The sequence below is a fragment of the Mytilus californianus genome, unplaced genomic scaffold (genome assembly GCF_021869535.1).
Source record: "Mytilus californianus isolate M0D057914Y unplaced genomic scaffold, xbMytCali1.0.p SCAF_19, whole genome shotgun sequence".
Classification (NCBI taxonomy): Eukaryota; Metazoa; Mollusca; class Bivalvia; order Mytilida; family Mytilidae; genus Mytilus; species Mytilus californianus.
In genome coordinates, this window is record NW_026262667.1 from 3,728,139 (window position 1) to 3,747,910 (window position 19,772).

Genomic DNA, 19,772 nt, shown 5'->3' on the forward strand with positions numbered 1-19,772 from the left:
GTTTTTGATAGAGCTTTTGAACAAATTGTATTACGGAACAGAGATTTAGGGCTTTGAAATTTTGATATCTTAGAACGCATGCATCTGACGATTTTCATTCATTCAACATTAAAATCGATATTTATTGCTTAACTTGGCGCAATTTCCAATTTATCTTCATGTAAAAGTTCAAATGATATATTTAAGAGACATAATTATGAAATGCATGTGAAAAATATGTATCTACTTTGCAAGTAATTGCTTATTACCATATTTGGATCTGAAAGCAGATTGTTACCCTATTATTTTTTTAACATGCATTTCTGTAGTGTAACACGTGTGTGTGTGTATTTCAGCTTTGAAATTCAACACTGAATTTAATAGTTGAAGACACATTTAAATTGCTAAAGAAGCTTGTCAATATGCCAGTTTCAAAGGAAGGGTTGAGTATGTTTAATTTGATAATCTGAAGTGGAAATTTACTGTACATAAACAAATCTTTGGCATGTCAGTTAAACTGTAAACCGATTTATCATACATTGAAGGACCACATGCCTTTCACTGTGATATCTCTGACACGTTCCTATAAAACAGGAAGGATAATAAAAACAACGGGTTGGATTCCGTTCAGCATTAAAGACAATTCCTTCATATAAGGTTTTGAAATATACTCTGTGGTATCATTTGTGTTTGAATGTTACTGAAAACCCACTTGATATGGAGACTGCTAAAATTATTTCATTTAATGTATGGATAGTTTTATTGATATTTCAGTATCAGGTAGATAATTTTACAAACGCAGTGGTGTGTTATTTGCGACAATTAGCGAAACGAAGCAATAAAAAATACATTAAGATATGACTTTTTAGAACTCATCGCAACAGATAGTAATCAAATATTTTTGTTTTAAAGTATATGATAGACCTATTGATATGCCATTTATGTATTTCTAATTTGATACTCTTCAGTGGTAATTTGCCATTAAAATCAAAATGAGCTTAGTTACTCCGGTTAACGAATAAGGATATGGCACAGATATGAATATTTATAGACCTTAATTTGTGCTTTAATGTGTATAAACATTTTTTGGAAAAATAGGTATACATTTGATATGATACTTATTAAGTAATCTGGTTTTTCGAAACAATCAAATGTGACAGCTATGTTTTAAATTATTGAAAGGATATATCAGAAATATTGTCTATAAAGATCTTCTCAAAGCTAAACATAACGAAAGCAACTGCTATCTAAAACAACAGATAAGTGTTGCATTTGACTCCTTAAGAATGTATTCTTCTGACGTTTCGGTCTCGTTGAAATCTCGTTATTTCCAAAACATGTGATACAAGTGGAAAATATCAATGAAATTTTAAAAATGTTATAATTAAACTTAACTCTGTGAAAAAATTGTGTATTTACAATGAGTAGTTTTTGAGTAATCAATTTTTCAAATTTTACGACCAATCAAGTCAGTCTTTTTAGCCAAAATTTTGAGAAAATGAGTGAGGAGTACAAAAAATGATTTACCAGAATCATGTACATCCCATATCATTTTTTTCTTTTCAAATTTCTTAGATATGTAATTTTTCAATCATTTATAACAAAAAAGTTGAAACAATATGCATTTTGTTCTTAAAACTGAGAAAAATCACAAATTTACAAAATTGACAGCATGGTAAATTTGACACAAAAAAGCATCAAAATATGATAAAACTTTCTTATATTAACACCTACCTATAGTTTTTTTTAGTTAAATTTATTCAGATTGGTCCACTTCATCTTTATTATAAGTATGAAAAAAAGTTTAATTGTGAAACTGTGATTTTTTTCACGATAATAGCCCAAAAATTGATGAAAAATGGGAAAATCATCAAAATTGGGTACTTTGAAAAGGCCGTAGCAAATAAAAAAGTGCACCACCATAAGATTTTTTCTTCACCAATTATTTTTTTACAGTCATTAAAACCCAAAAATCAGGTTAAGAAAAAAAGTTTAATTCTAGAAATGTTTGGCTCCTCAGAGGTGTACATCCTTAATCACAGAACCAGTCTATTAAACTCTTTGTCATTTGTAAATAGATGTATTCTTTTTTTTGCAGATTGAAGACTCATATTGCAAAGGGAAAATAAGTTTGAAGTTATTAGAATATAATAATCCGACAGGAACTGATGCTAAAGGAGACTGTTGTGATTCACCCGTAAATGTTCCTGGTTGTACTAGAGGAAAATGTGATCATTTATTTAGGATATGTTTATTGGACAGTACATCTCGGTAAGTAGTATTAACGTCTTAAGGTATTACATAGTTTATAACATTAACGGTGCCATTTTTACTGAGTGCTCTTGTAAACTCATTTATTGTACGTTCTTTCATGTTCCTTGTGGTTTTTTTTTTCAATGGTAGACATTAAAAAGGTCGGGAATTTTTCCTGTATTTGCAAATTCACAATTAGGTTCTTAAATGCAGTTGTGATTTACAGTACTGAGTTTCCTGATTTATAAGTTCATATCCACTTTATGTGACTAATAATCTCTGTTGATATAATAAGGAAATATGACTCATGAAAATCTTGTTAGAAAACGCATGTATTCACTGTTGATACCTGTTCAATATTTTTTTTATATTTCAGTTCCAATACCAGTAATTGTTTACATTCTACTGACATAGCAACATTTTTTTTTATATTTCAGTTCCAATACCAGTAATTGTTTACATTCTACTGACATAACAACATTTTTTTTTATATTTCAGTTCCAATACCAGTAATTGTTTACAGTCTACTGACATAACAACTTCAGATCAAAATGTTGTCAAGTTTGACCAGAATCAACAAAATGTACAGTTTGTATTTGATACTTGGAAGGTAGGACATGTTCACAACTTTTGTGCAAAGTAATTCAACAAAAATGTATCCCTGCTAAATAAAGTAACAGTAGAATACCGCTGTTCAATAGTCATAAATCGATTAAGCGAAAACAAATCCGGGTCAAAAACCAAAACCGAGGGAAACACATCAACTATAAGAGGAAAACAACGGAACAGTAGAAACGATGAACTGCAACAAAAACAAACGCCAACATACATAGAAACGGACTATTTGATAACAACTGCCACATTCCTGACTTGGTACTGGACATTTTAAGAAAAAATGGTGGGTTGAACCTGGTTTTATGGCTAGCCAAACCTCCCGCTTATATGGCAATGTTAAAAATACCGCTATAATGACAACATTACGTGACAGGAATACAGTACAAATAAACACAAGGACAGAAAACACATAAATAAATAATATAATAGTGCACTACAACATGTTAACCACAGAATAACAACGAACACCTCCCATGAATCCACTACAGCACACCTGGACACCACAAACAAATTATAAACTGTGCATCACACGAATGTATCAACGCCACAAAAAGTGACGTATATTCAAACGATACTGAAATATACAAAGATTTTTTTAATGTGTAAATGTCCACACAGAGTAGTTGACTTACATTTTGAAATACAGATATTTTCTACCTAAACATTGATTTAAATTGTATTTATTATCAAATTTTAATTAAATTCGTCAGTATATGTGTTTGTATCACTTGTTATCGTTGTAAACTGTTCAAAAAATAAATGCTCCTGAAATTAAATTAGCCAATTGAAATTAAGCAAATCGCCTTTTGCATAAAAAATGAAAACAACACGTTATAAATTTGATGCGTCTGAAGCGCTTTTCTGGATTTATCTTCATCAGGAACGCTCTAAGCCGAATATTTGAAAGTCAAAGATGTATAAGGACCGAAAACGTTGCAGAGCTATAAACCAAAAAGTACCTAAAACTAGCCAAATCCATCTACGGCCTACTTCGCCTGAGGGAGTTGAAACCTTAGTGTTAGTATAATTTTAAAATTTATAAACGGGCAATTTTATATAATAGTACACTACAACATGTTAACCACAGAATAACAACGGACACCTCCCATGAATCCACTACAACACACCTGGACACCACAAACAAATTATATAGATAGTTTGTTATATATCATGTCAGTACCGAAGTACTGACTACTGAGCTGATGATACCTTCGGGGACTGATAGTCCACCAGCAGAGGTATCGACTCAGTGCTGTACAAAAGTCATATATAAGGAAAACTGCGTAGCGATACAATAAAAAGTTTTCCTCGAGTTAAGAAGCTTTACCGAGTAATTTTTTATTTGCAATCAAATTAATCCAAGGAGTTGATTGGAAAAACAGCATGATGTCTGAAATAAGGGATCTAAAGAACATGTGTCGCTTAATTTTGGCTGCTGGATGTCAATTATTGTCACATTTACCTTTTATGTCTATTTGGGTTGCTCACCAAATTTTCACCAAATAACGGAACTATCAAAAACTGTCATACAGGTTGGAGGTTTAGTGAGCTATAAAATCAGGTTAAACCCACCATTTTCTTCGTAAAATGCCTGTACCAAATCAGGAATATGACATTAATTGTTCACTCGTTCCATTGTTTGATATCGATTGATTTTGTCATTTTTTATGGACTTCCTATTTATAATATACCATAGAGTTTTTGTTATACTTTTTTACCTGGATGTATGTGCACCTTGAGCTATGACCACTCTCCAGCATTGTAAACTAGAACATAATTTTTGACCAAAATCTCTATTCTGTTCATAGTATCTTCCTGGTTCTTTTTTTTTTTAATCGTTAACAGTTTCTTTCTATCTTCTATAGTTTTGTCTATGTTACAAAAATGGGTTAACATCGTAATTGAAGGGCAATAACTCATAAAAGAAGTCGACTGACTATAAAACCTCCTATACAGAGTCAAACAACGATTTCCGCAATTCGACTTATTTGAAGAACTCACCTTGCTGATTATTTTGCTATTCAAAGTTTTTCTGTATCTATTGTAGTTTTCAAGATAATAGGCAAATATAAACAAATTGGTAAAAATAGTCATTTAAGGTGGATCGGTTGTATTCTGTCATCTTGGATTTTAAAAAAGAAGACACAATATCATTAATGAAGTATGCACATTTTGAGACAAGTATGTAATTCATTTGTGAAACTTTCATTTTAGTGAAGAAAATTTTGAGTTTTATCTTAGCATTAACCTCTCTTTACAAATACAGAATACTATTTGTTTGATTTGATTTTTTATTTCTTTTAGCAAAAAACGTGTCCTGTGACCCCAATCTTTATTTTATTATATTAAGCATTATAAGAGCTATCATCTCATATCTAATCTGAACATTTAAGTTTCTTTCTATCACACACAATTGCTGCATTATGTATAATCTATACACAATTTAACAACCTTGCTTGAAAAAAAAAAGATCTGTCACCAATTTTGTTAGTATGTTTTTGTAAACGCATGACTTTAACTTTATTTTGCCAACTTATTACATTCCGTCGATTTTAATTTACCCCTCCCCACATCTACCTAAGGACGAGAACTCCTTTAAGAAGTCGTCTTGAAATTTTGATGTAAAGGGACAAGAGGTAGATCTTATCTATAAATATTTCTGCGCAGTCCGATTCTCTCTATCTATAGCTGTTTTCAAGTTAATAGACAAAACTTGCATTTTACCCCTATGTTCTATTTTGATTCATGTCGGCCATGTTGATAATCAAGCGGGATCATCGCACACATTTTTTTAAACAAGTTAGTACCCAAATGTTATTTATGCCCAAGTTTTGGTTCAAATTGACCCAGAAGTTTCAGATGACAAGATTGGTCACGAACTTATTCGAGGGAATAGAGTCTGTGAGTACAATTCTCCTGTAGATCTTGGGAGGGTATTCATTATTTTTGAGGTATTTTTATGTTAAGTATAAAAATAATTGTGTCATCTCAGATTATAGCTGTGCATACATTTCTATTTTTAGAATTTTATATTTTATGTTTATGTTATTGCCTTTTCCCTCTAATTTTGTATTCAGAATAAGGGCCGTTGCTGACATACCGTATAGCGGGTTATTTTCGTGGGGTGTAAATTTTCGCTTATTTTCGCGGATAGAACAATTCTTCAAAATAAATTCCGCAAATTTAAAAGTCCACATGCAATGGTATTGTATAAAAGTTTTGATTCCGCCAAAAAAATAACCGCCAAAATATTTGGTATACCTTATTCTATGAAAATCGCGAAATTTTACACCCGCGAAAATAACCCGCTATACGGGGTATCACATATCACATGGTTAATTTAGACACCAATGAAATGTCAACATTCCAATTCAAATACTAGTATTATCCTATTCTCAACGACAAGACTATGGAAATCAGTCTATTGTAAAAATAAAAGAAATTATGGTCTTTCCCTTTCATTTTCAACCATAATTTATATCGAATAAATAGGATAGTCTATGGCTTTGTCAGTTTCTCCTCAACTTATAAGTTCCCTTGGTATTTCCATCTCTTTTTTTCCAACAAGAGCCTTATAGCATAACAGTTTCTGATTGTTCAAATACAATGCATTTTCTAAGGATGCCAAAATATTACTTTTTGGTCTCTGTGTATTGTAGCTTGTGTTTGTGTGCCTTGTTAAAGGGATCGCTTAAATACAAAATTTCATTCCTGGTATCTATGATGAGTTTATTTAATTAATTTCCCTAAAAAAATAAAGATATTTGTATTCATGAATTGCACAATCGTTATTTCAGGGAGAAGCACCTATCAAGATTGAGGTATTTGACTCCAATACAGATGACAAGAATAATGTCTTAATTGATCAATTCCTTGATAGATACAATTCAACAAAGGCAGGTTTTAATCAGACCAGTATTACAGCAGTTAACTTCAATCTTATTGGTACAAGAAGTAGAAATCCTTCAAGGTTAGGTTAGACCTTACATCTTCATGAATTTCAATTGATAGGGTGTTACCAAATGTATACAGTATTTACATGATATTCTTTTTATTTTATGCTGAACGAAGATTACTAATCATTTATGCACAATAAAAGAATGGTTATGAACTATTTGTTAAATAGTATCATAATCTGTAAAAAATATTTGTTTCTATCATAGATTTATATTTAATAATACAGCTGTGTAAATTACTGTGCCAAATGAATTTTACAAAGTATTAGCTTTACTCTTGTGTATCATCTATTTAAAAGATATCAGATAAAGTAAACTTAAAGAGTTATAACCAATAATTGACACTAAACATGTGTAGTTGAGGATTTTATGTAAACACTGCTTGAATAGAAGGAAATGTGGTGATCACGCCAGTGAGACAACAGGCAACAATAAAAAGAAACCGTTTTAGAAAGTCGTTATAAACTGAACAAATGTATATGTTTTATTTTCAGTTTGAGGTTTTCAGTGTCAGTATATTGTGACCCACAGTACTATGGAAGTGATTGCTCTGTTAAATGTGTGCCTACAAACAAATGTGATGGTCATCATACTTGTGATCACGAAGGAAACAAAGTCTTCCTGAGTGGATGGAGAGGAAAAGACTGTGTTGAACAGATTCCAGGCAGTGATGTCGACTGCAGTGTATACACAAGTAAGTTGACTTTAGGGGGCTGTGTTGACCTGGTTGAAAGGTGTGAGCTTTGCGACCTTCTATAGATAGCAACAGTCAATTTTAAAAGAGTAACAAAAAGTATTGTTCGTTTGATAATTATTTATTTGTATAGTATTTCATCAGATATATGTCCAATATAGATCCACCACTTTATTCTTTGTTTAACCACCACGACTGATCAATTTCGTTTTCACAAAAGTTAAAAAATTATTACAGCGTAAAATAAGACTTTTACAAGAATTCAAACGTATGGAATCTATAGCACATGCGGGATTCGAACTCACAACCTCAGCGTTGACAGGCTAGTGATACAGTAGTTTGATTACTTAGACCACTCGGCAACCGAGGCCCCCTAAATTATACATCCTAAGAATACGAAAGAGAGGTTATAAAGGAATATGTCATGGCTTTTGAAACGATCGTATTTAGGGATTATGACTTTATTAAATAGAAAATAACATTTTTGGCCTCCTGATAATCGGCGTAAACTGAAACCATATGTTAGTTTGCCACTTTTGCATACTTAAGAGGAAAAATATGTACTTGTGGAAATCGTTTTAACTTAATTTTACCCTAGTAGAGAAACCCTTTTCCTGAAAGATAAGTGAAATGAGTAATTATAGTAAAAACCAGCCTTAACTGAATACCACTCACAGAACAAAAATAAAACATCCAAGGTTTATGGGTTGCCTGAGATTTACCTGTTTTTTCTTACAGATAAACTGGAAAAAAAACGAAAAAAAAACCACAAATGTTTATTTCACGGTTTAATAAAAATGTCAGTTAGTAGTGAAAAAAATCAATGCACGAGCTACTGTCAGTCCACGGAATCAATTTACAAAGGTGGAAGATACCAGGGGGACATTCAAATCTTATAAGCGGAAGTAAAACTGACAAAAAGACAAACACATCAAAAACCAAGGACTAAGCGACACGAACCCGTGCAAAATCAGGGGTGATATCAGATGCTCCGTAAGTTTAAGTAGATTCTGCTCTACTAGTTGCAACCACTTGTTGCTCATGATAAGTATAAATCGGTGAAAAGTGTAACTCAGGGATGTCACAATCGAGAAACAAGTACAAATTAATCATTTTGATTTTCATCTCATTCCCCAATGCTTACCTTGATTATGTATCTAAAGATCTCAAGTAAACGGAATGCCTTTAGTTACAATGTATAATTTAAGACGAAATTGATAAAAATGTCAAATTGGCTGAAATAACTGTTTTGGGAACCCTGAAATACACATCTGTGTTTATATAATTTTTTGTACCAAACCCCAGTGATAAAATGTTGATGTGTTTAGTAACAGGTAAGTATGAACACCCTTTCCAGAAGGATATGTGTACCAATGACTAGTAAAATGAATCATCTTGACTCGCATTTTTAATGCTATATTGTGTGTGTACTTAATCGATACTATTTTTTGTAATATTTTGTTATCTTTTATCGTTTTTTTATTCTACAGATAAGACAGAGTTTTCGTCGAGTGAATGGGAAGGGATGTATTCCTGCGACAATAAACAACACAATTACCCATTTGTTTTGAATGCCACAAAACCTAAAGATAGACTTACTATTGATGCAACTGTTTCCTTCAGCAACATCACAGTCCAAGTTTCTGGGACATATTCAAGTTGGAGTAAGGCATTAGATTTGCAAGTGGAGACATCACTTGTGTATGAAGGTCACAGTTTAACTAAGATTTCCTTAGAAACCAGAGAAATTAATACATCTGGTATGATTGGACAGTTATCTTTATATAAAGCAGATGGTGGAAAATTGACCTGTATTGTTGATCCTCTGAGTTTGAAAAAAGGTAGGATAATTGCTTCCAATTGTTAATCTTTAATTTTTCAATTTATTTTCAATATATTTAAATGAAAATTTGCTTGGTGTCATGGTGAATGTATTACTGCGACAATAATCGACACATATACCCATTTTTCTTGAATTCTACAAAACCGAGAAATACTTTATATTGTATTGCAACTGCTGATGCAAGCATGTCCATTAGCAACAATGCACCCTCGGACTCAGTTTGGATAAAGTATTAGCTATTGCAGTGAAGACTTCCGCGAGATTTCTTTAGGCGCTAGAGAAATAAGTATATCTGGTAATGGTATGACAATTTTTGTTATATACTGAAAGTATTGATGAATTAACTTGTATGGTTAATCCTCTCAACTTTAAAAAGGTGCTTCAGATTGTTAATAGTTTCCTTTTGTCATTTTTGATTTCAGTATTTCAAAAATTTCCGTATCAATTGAGTTATATAACCAACATAAGATGAGGCAGAGAGTATGTTACTGCTTAGATTCTAGTTTGAAGTCGTCCATGTGTGTGAATATCGAGGGAATAGATCAAGATATGAAGCAGACCTTCTATTGCCGGTAATATCCTCAATCTCACTGGTATATATGAAATGCAAGCATTCACTGAATGTGGGTTATTGAGACATCATCAATATATCTGAAAGTGAAACAAAGAACTTTGCAAGAAGTTTTTTATTCTTTTTGTCTTTCAAAAGATCTTATATAAAATCTACTTCATATGAGTACCAAAACAATCCGGGAAGTAGGGATGCCCAATTAGTAGCCATTTGAATTTAGACTGTCTATTGAAATATTTATCCACCAAACTCTACAAATATGTTGTCAACCAAAACGTAGTCCATAATTTTGATGGTACCATTTTTTGTGTATTTGTTGTTGGCATCAGTGTGGAGATTCACATTGTAAGACTTTTCATAACCTAAAACAAGAAAATTGTATGTATGGTATCCATTTTTGCAGAAAAAGCTCTGTTAAAATGAAACTATATATTTTACATTACTGCAAAATTGGAAAAATTGTTATTTAATCTTTAGAATCTTTAAGAATCCACATCTGATTGACACCACTGGTTGATTATACCTCATCACCACGTTTCTAAAGGTCATACTTTAACTGTAGAAATATTGGTAGTAGGAACTTTAGAAAGATATGTAGTCGAACGTCTTGACAACCCGGATATACATATTTCTTTATCAGAATGTTTGTGAAGTTTAGGCATCAAGTATAAATACGGGAGATTTGTATCGTCCAAAGGAAAGAATGACGGATTTGTTATTATCTAGAATCCCCCTTTTTGTGAATCCTTCATATTGTGTTTTTGTTGAATACTAAGGAATGTTGATAGCAGACTGTCATTGAATTCCATATTTTTATTTAGAAATTATGAAAAATAGTCTATTTTAGTTCAATTATGAAAAGTTTTAATATATACCTAACTGCGTTTTTTGAGAATTTTCAGTTACAGCCACATTTCCTTTTCATCCCAATTAAAAAAATTAAAATAAAAGGTGCAAAATGCCTTTTTAGTAGCACTTGGTCGAAATTGCTGCTGGTTGGGTGTCATATAACGAGGGCAACACCAGTCCATTAGTCAGTTCTTTGCAACCGACATGATATGTTACATACATTTCTTAAAAATTACATTAATAAATTACGAAATTACGAAATTATGCAGAAACTAAGGTTCCAATTCCCTAGACGAAATAAACCTTAGATAGCATTGCCTATTCTTTTATGTATCTTTGGCGTTCAGCTCTTCAAGTATTTATTCATCTTTTGGTCTTCAGCTCTTCAAGTATTTATACATCTTTTGCTTTAAATCTTTTGTTTTCAGCTTTTTTCATATGAATTTTAAGTATAATCCATAACAGCGCTCCGGACGCATTTTTTATTACTACCACATAGTCAACACAGCTGTTGGTGAACTACTGTTAGTAAATAAAGTTATCAGTCATTTATTCAGTGATTCGCCACTGAAATGATTTGTAACGTACATTTTTTAAATTTTTCTTGAAACAATTAAGGAACTAAGATTTCAACTACCTGAGACATCGGTGGTTTTGGCCATTCTTTTTATTAATCTCTTTGTTCATATACCTATTCAATTATTGATATTTGGCTTTCATAGTTTTGGTTATTAGCTTTCCTGATGAAGGGTTCCTGAAAAGATTTACCTGCACACCACTTTTCAGGAAATGTTACCTTTTTCTCGACTGATATTTTTCGAAAATACTCCTCCAGAACATGATATATCTATTAAAAAAAAAACAAATATCAATATATTAGAAATAATTTAGCTGCACTTTCAAAGTTAAGTTGCTTATCGATAAGCAAGACGTTACCAAGGAAATAATTATTTGAGATATATTTATCGGAAGTCGTATAAAAATATCGAAAATTTGTGCAGAACGAAGAAAAAACGTAAAATGGGTACACCGGGTATCGACCAATCACAATGTAGCATTCTTATATATATTGTCATTATGTTGAAAATCAACAGCGAGATACACATGTCTTAAATTTGTAATATCTTATTTTATGCTATGTGAGATTTATCGTTTCAACAAAACAAATATGACATGTTTTGTTCTGTTTACATATTGTAACATCTTTATCTAAATATTTACTCATAAGACAATGAATAGCATATAAGAATTTAAGATAAAAAGATTTTTTATTCCATCTTAGCAAAGTGTATATTAGTCTTATGATAAAATACTTTATCTTATTTTTCGTTGTATTTTCTTTGCTCTAAGTATCTAGTTGAAAAAAATGTCAAATTATAGACTAACAAATTACAAATAAAAATATTATTGAGATTGAAATCGTTCCACATGTAACATATTTATGCTACTGGAAGAGTTGACTGCACAAATCTTCTAAAAAAGCAGACATGATTAAACTATAATATTTATATTTCTCTATGTTCATATTTTTTCCATTAAACTTTATAAATATATAGAAAAAAAATGCTCCCACGTTTTCTAAATCCTGGATTTGAAACGGATACTATCAAAATTTTATGTCACTTTATGCTACAAATAATTGTGCATTACAGTAGACATTTTCCTTCACAATATTTAAAGTTACAATTAGTCATTACATTCTAAAAATGTGAAGATATGATTAAAGCTTTTAAATCTCCTAGACAACATATATGTACGTTTCTGCGATAAAGTGTATCGACAAGTAGTAGGTATTCCTATGAGCACTAACTGTGCCCCTTTAATAGCAGATTTATTCCTGTATTGCAATGAATCTCAGTTTATGACCAAACTCAGTAAAGACACGTCATTGTTACATTTGGTTGATACATTCAACAATACCTTCCGTTATCTAGATGATATTTTTTCGTTAAATAATCCAGAGTTCTCTAAATATACTACCGAAATTTACCCAAAAGAACTTACTTTAACTAAATCTAACATAAACAGCAGTAGTTGTCCTTTTCTAGATTTTGACATTTCAATATCTAAAGGAAAACTCCATACTAAAATTTACGACAAAAGAGACGACTTTTCATTCCCTATTGTTAATTTTCCTTTTTTAGACGGCGATGTTCCTTTGGCTCCATCATACGGTGTTTATATATCCCAACTCGTTCGTTATGCCCGTGTGTGTAGTGATGTCATAGATTTTAACGAACGTAATCAATGCATTACTGGTAAATTATTAAGTCAGGAGTTTCGTTACCATAAATTACGTAAAACTTTTACTAAATTCTTTCATAGATACAAAGATTTGATTAGTAAATTTGGCTGTACCTGTAGAAAACGGATTAAAAACGGTATTTCACATCCTAAATTTTACGGTAATATTGTACTTAAAGCGCGGAAATCACTATGTGATCCGTGTAAACCTTTAAACAAACGTATTAGTAAAGGTTAACTTACCAATGTTGTAATTAGATCTTTGAATATAGTTTACATTGGCACTAATATCGATTTTGTCATCAGCAAATTAAAAACATAACTAAATTTGTATTCTTTTCAAACGTTCCCATTAAACATATGAGCTTAAAAAATCAAGAGATTATTCGATTCAGTTATGCATACTAGTGATCATATAAATACTTTATTTTAGATTTATTATTTAATATGAAAATGAAACTTTAGTAATTTCGTGAGTCCAAAGCGCTTTTTCAGAATTTGCCTTCATCAAGAACGCTAACCAAAAAAATAACAGTGCATGGTATGTTAAATAAGCACGTGAAGAGCTATATGACCAAAGGGGACATACAAATAGCAAAATTCAACTAGGAGTAACATTTCTGATGGAGTTTGAACCTCATTGCATTAATAGTTTCTGACGCTGTCAAGGGGAATTTTAAAAAAGATTGGTATTATGATGTTAAGAGATAATGATTTGCAGATGAGAAAATAAAGAACTATAACGTTAGAAAAACGCATTTTAAACAATATTCAATAAAAAGGTACTATTTGTAGTAGGGGTTTCATAACATTAAATGCATTTTAAAATTCTTTTATTTTTTCAGAAACAAAAGTTGAATCTTTGTTCTCCAATATTTTTGTTTTAAATATCTAATAATACAATACTAAAATGACAGTCAATCAAATGAAATGTCCAAATTACAAAAAGTATTGACCGCTTTACTCATAAATGCTCAGAAATCATATAGGAAATTAATCTTGCCTAAAAAAGATATGACTTTTCTAGCCTTTAAACTATATTATCACACAAAACAAATTACAAGACGATTGTTTCCATTTTACATAATTTTAGACAGCAGTAGTTTACCGAAGTAAATAGATAAAGAAGAGACAATCAAAGCAACGAACAAAAACTGAGGGAATCGCATGATCTCCAAAGGGAACGAGACCGGTTGCGTCGACAGCGGAAGCGTCTCCTGCTATACATGCATCGCCCTCTTTCTGACGACCACAATTTACTGTAGAAAGAATGGTGGTTAGAAATTTAGAAAGATGTTTAGTCGAATATCTTGACGACCAGACTATATATCGTTTAGCTTATCATTTTTCCTAGATGATACTTATATTCGCTTTGGAGACACAGCATTTCACCAAATTATTGGTATTCCAATGGAATTTAACTGTGTTTTTCTTATTGCGGATGTATCTCTTTACTTTAAGTTCCGCTATATGGATGATTTTCTCTCACTAAATTATTTAAAATTTGGTGCCTATGTTGAACGTATCTATCCCATCGAACTTGAGATAAAGGATACAACAGATACAGTTAAGTCTGCCTCATATCTTGACTTACATCTAGAAATTGACAATGAGGGTCGGTTGAAAACAAAACTTTACAACAAAAGAGATGATTTCAGCTTCCCAATTCTGAACTTTTCATTTCTATGAAGCAACATTCCAGCAGTGCCTGCATACGTAGTATATATCTCCAAATTAATACGATTTTCCAGGGCTTGTATTTCCTATCATGATTTCCTTGATAGAGAGTTGCTGCTCACAAGGAAGCTATCAAATCAAGAAATCATCCCTTCGTAAATTTTACGGACGCCATAACTAGTTGGTTGACCGTTATGGAATATCTGTTTCACAGATCATAGCGGATATGTTCCTAATGTCTTAATGACAATCCCGTCACCTATTCCCGAATGCGACCTACCGAATAAGACTTATTACCGGGTTTGTACTAACATGAGCAACACGACGGGTGCCACATGTAGAGCAGGATCTGCTTACCCTTCCGGAGCACCTGAGATCACCCCCAGTTTTGGTGGGGTTCGTGTTGCTCAGTCTTTAGTTTTCTATGTTGTGTTTTGTGCACTATTGTTTGTCTGTTGGTCTTTTTCTTTTTTTTTTTAGCCATGGCGTTGTCTGTTTATTTTCCACTTATGAGTTTGAATGTCCCTCTGGTATCTTTCGCCTCTCCTTAGATATGTTATGAATCACAATTTAGGATAGAACTCCATAAAAACAACACTTGGCTGATAATTCTTACAAACCATATGATATTTAGATAATATATTATCTTCAAACAATACATTGATTAGATTTATGAAATGGAACGCTTTCTTCCTAAATCAAACATTAAAATTGACCGATATATCCTTTTTTACCCTTGATATTGTAATTTATCATGGTAATATTAGTACTTAAATTGATAATAAACGGACTTCTCTTTGTCTACGGTGGATATTCCTTTCTTTTGATGGTGATGTTTCAGCTGGTTCGATGTGCGCTTACTTGCTGTGGCGCATCAGATTTCAATGATTGTAACATATTCGTATTTAAAGAACTTTTACAAAAGGAATTTAGATATCACAAAGTTATTACTTTATTGTATTAATGATATAGAGATGTATTCCGGAGGAAAATGATTCCGTTTTCAGAAATTGAACAAAAACAAGAGTAGGCCAGGTAAGACCCCCTTTTGGCCCCAAAATATAGCATTTTTGTATAAAATTTAAACTTTTAACTATTCATTGGAAAGTAGAAAACTTTTGTTTCATAAATATGGGCCGTTTACAATACAATGCACATCAATCAGGTACGAGCATTATTAATTCATGCCAAATTAATGAAATCTTCACAATTTTAGCATTTGTGGTAATTATAGACAGTTTTTGTCTAAAATGGAAGTGGATGCACTAGTGTTCAGTCTTTATATATAAATATATGTTGTATTTGATGATTATACAAAACATATACACAGGTTGAGGTTGTACACGATTGCAGCCACTTACATTTTAAACAAACACCATCAGAAAAGTGTCGTTTTATGGCATATTTGATAGATTTTTCATATTTAAGCTTGAATTTGAGCGACTGTAATGACCAAATCAGTTCAAATGTTATACATAAACTAATTGAATCGACTAAAGTAAACACTTAAGTGGAACTTCGAACGAACAAAATATCCAAATTTTCAAACATCGGAACATCATTATCATCGACATCATCATCAACACCCACGTCATCATCACATAATCATATGACTTTTCAATCTTTCCTTCTTTTTTTTCTCTCAACTTGTTTACCTATAGCTCGTATTATATTCTATAAACTGTTTGCTTTACATGCATGCTCATTACACCATTATTGTATTTATTTATATTGTATTATGGAGAAGACTTCATAAGTATGATTTACTTGTGTCTAATCCATTTTGCTTTAAATTATCAAATGAAATATGTTTAACTAAACTTAAATGTTAAAAAAATGTCAAAAATCTTTTACAAGATGTACTTCAAATTTCAGGCCAAAATATGCCTTTACTGGACCTTCTCAAAGCAAGTGTAAGAATTATGCTACAAAATTTTCTCTTTGGCTTTATTCGCTTATTGAGCAAGGCTATAATTATACTTTTTAGTATTGCCTTCATACTAACTATTTAAACTGAGTGTGTGATACTGATCTAAGTGAACATTACTTGTATTTCCCGAGTATCAATCAACTGTGATCATAAAAACAAAAACCGCCAGTAAAACAACTTTTACATAAATATGCATAAATCCTATACTAAAATGATATAATTCTTTTTTACAGCATATTTCGATGGATGTGATTTTAAAGGAACATGTGTAAGATATGGAAAGAGTAAACAGAACTATTACTGTTGCTGTGATGATGGTAATATATCATAATTAATTTGAAATAGAAAAGAGCGACACTGTGTTTTTTTAGCTTCTAAAATTTATTATTATTTGATACCTAAAGGAAAATGAAATATCAAGTTACGTGAAAATACAGGCTCAAACTTGCCAAAAATTAACATCGTTTTTCAATAGTGTAAGTTTTACATATATTTCACGAGTTATATTTTCCGTGCAGATATAAGATAAATGGTGTATACAATATTAAAATGTTGTCACCGTATGATCTGGATTATTTGTCACCTGATCCCAATCGAAATATTTTGTATTAGAACTACTCATAGTGATCAACAGCAAACTTTATGACATAACATGTTGACCTATACCTAAACTCAACATATACTCTACCACCGCTTACAAATGATGGAAATCTAAACAAGCATAGGTCTGTAATCTGTTCCTGTGGGATTTCAAACAACGATGAAGAACTGGATCTTCCTCCACTGTACAGGATGCCAAAATTACACAAGTGTCCTTACACACAACGTTATATTGTAGAGTCTGCCATGCGTTCCACGAAACCTCTTTGCAAACTATTAACATCAAATTTGTTAGCAATAAATGCCGGACTTAAGGGTTACTTTGAGGTAACTTTGAGGTCACTCTAGGAGTGGTGTGATTCAGAAATGGATACCAAAACATTACAAAGAACTGTTAGAATACATACAATCTAAGTATCTTTCCTATTGCAATAGTATAAATATATTCGACTTCTCTACCCTCTACACTAGTCTTCCCATTTTCCCGAATGTGACCTACCGAATTAGACTTATTACCGGATTTGTACAACATGAGCAACACGACGGGTGCTACATGTGGAGCAGAATCTGCTTACCCTTCCGGAGCACCTGAGATCACCCCCAGTTTTGGTGGGGTTCGTGTTGCTCAGTCTTTAGTTTTCTACGTTGTGTTTTGTGTACTATTGTTTGTCTATTGGTCTTTTTCTTTTTTAGCCATGGCGTTGTCAGTTTATTTTCGACATATGAGTTTGAATGCCCCTTTTGTATCTTTCGCCACTCTTTTTTAAGACAAAGAGAAAGAATTAGTCCAATTTTGTCTCATTAAAAACAATGACAAACGTAGATACACAAATCTTGTTTAGAAAGGGATATATCACTTTGTCAAAACGAACACTGATTAAAACAAAAACAAAATACTGAAACTTGAATCATCAAGATGCTTGATTGTTTATTGGCAACATATTCTTTACGTTTATAAACAATGCTTTCAAGTGGGAAAGTTGAAGTCATACCTTTTCAATGTGTATGGCGCCATTACGAGTCGGTTGTCTGTTATGGAATATGTGTGTTACAGATGGCCACGGGTATGTTACAATAATCCCTTCTTCTTTTCCTCGATTGTGACATCATCGAATGAGACTTATCACCAAATTTGTACTAAACATGAGGAAACATAACGGGTACCACTAGCGGAACAAGATCTACTTACCTTTCTGTAGCTTCCGAGATCACCCAAGTATTTGTTGTATTTCCTTTTTCACTATGGCGTTGTCAGTTTCTCTATAACATATGAGTATTGAATGTCCCCTTGGTATCTTCGCCCTCTTTCTTATCAAATATTTATAACTTTTATAAGGAATTATATAAGAGATAAATGTTTTTTTTATCTACGTATATATTAAAAATAAAATTAAACAGAAATCTTGTTTGAAATTGCATTTGGTATCAGTATAACTTATCAACGAGCTATACGGGAGTATAACGACGGGTGACACATGTGAAGCAGGATCTGCTAACATTACCTTGTTTTTTATGGGTTCATGTTGCTCAGTCTTTAGTTTTGTATGAAGTTTTTAGTGGAATTGTTTGTCTTTTCGTCGTGTTTCTTTTTTTCTTTTTTTTTTGCCATGGAATTGTCATTACATCTTTGACTTTCTCTTGGTATTGTCCGCCTTTTCCCCCTCCTTAATTGATGCATACGGGAGCAGCAATGGCTTACACTTGTATTATTATAGGAACAATTGGTCAAAGTTGTAAAGAACAAACCACTACCACAAGAATAAATACGCTTAAAATCAACACTTCTCTAGAACAACCGCACAAAGCAACTAAACTAAATGCTACTGCTACACATAGGCAAACAACAGTTGAACTTAATACAAAAATAACGACAAGAGTTTACCATTCTACAAAGATATTTGGTACGTATATTAAATAATACATTCTTCTTTAACTGAAAATATCCTAAGTCTTGCACAAGATATGATTATATACTTGCAATATAAAATAGTTGTTTTATAGTTTGTTTATGTTGCTGTTGCAAAGTAAAATACAGTTAAATTTGTATTGCAATATCCATACTGTTTGAAAGCAATAAATTTGTACTTAATGATGTTGTATACTAAAAGTTTCTTATGTTGAACTAATGTTTCATTGATAAGTTTACCGTTAATCAGAAATCTGCACTGTTTCAATAACAACTCTCAAAGGCAGTTCGAATTAAAGAAACGCTTAATATATTATAAATTGCGACATATCCATTGAATTTTGTATCTGCTGTCTTGTCCTTTGAGGGGTAAGTAATACAAGAATAGATGTATTGTATGCTTTAAATGCAGTTTAACTCATAATTTATCCATTAGTCCATTCATCCATTCATTCATTTTACTGAGACTACATTTTGTTATTTCTGATGAACGGGGAGGGGGAGGATACCTCCAGACATAGATTGTCTAAACCGTATTTGGCAAACTTTTCGGAATTTTTGGTTTGAATGCCTAACAACTTCGTATTTGATTTTGACGTCCATCTGTTTTCATTCGAAAGTCACTGGTGAGTATTTTGATAGTTCGCATTTTCAT

At 31.9% G+C, this 19,772-nt stretch overlaps 1 protein-coding gene across 1 annotated transcript; it reads left to right on the plus strand.

The window, feature by feature from the left end:
• The first annotated feature begins 696 nt into the window (after positions 1 to 696).
• LOC127726988 (protein jagged-1a-like) lies at positions 697 to 9,173 on the plus strand. The gene is made up of 6 exons (XM_052234360.1): positions 697 to 759; positions 2,078 to 2,250; positions 2,731 to 2,842; positions 6,645 to 6,817; positions 7,298 to 7,497; positions 9,121 to 9,173. Exons 1-6 carry the CDS (start codon positions 697 to 699, stop codon positions 9,171 to 9,173), a joined length of 774 nt encoding a protein of 257 aa, XP_052090320.1.
• Positions 9,174 to 19,772: the final 10,599 nt, after the last annotated feature.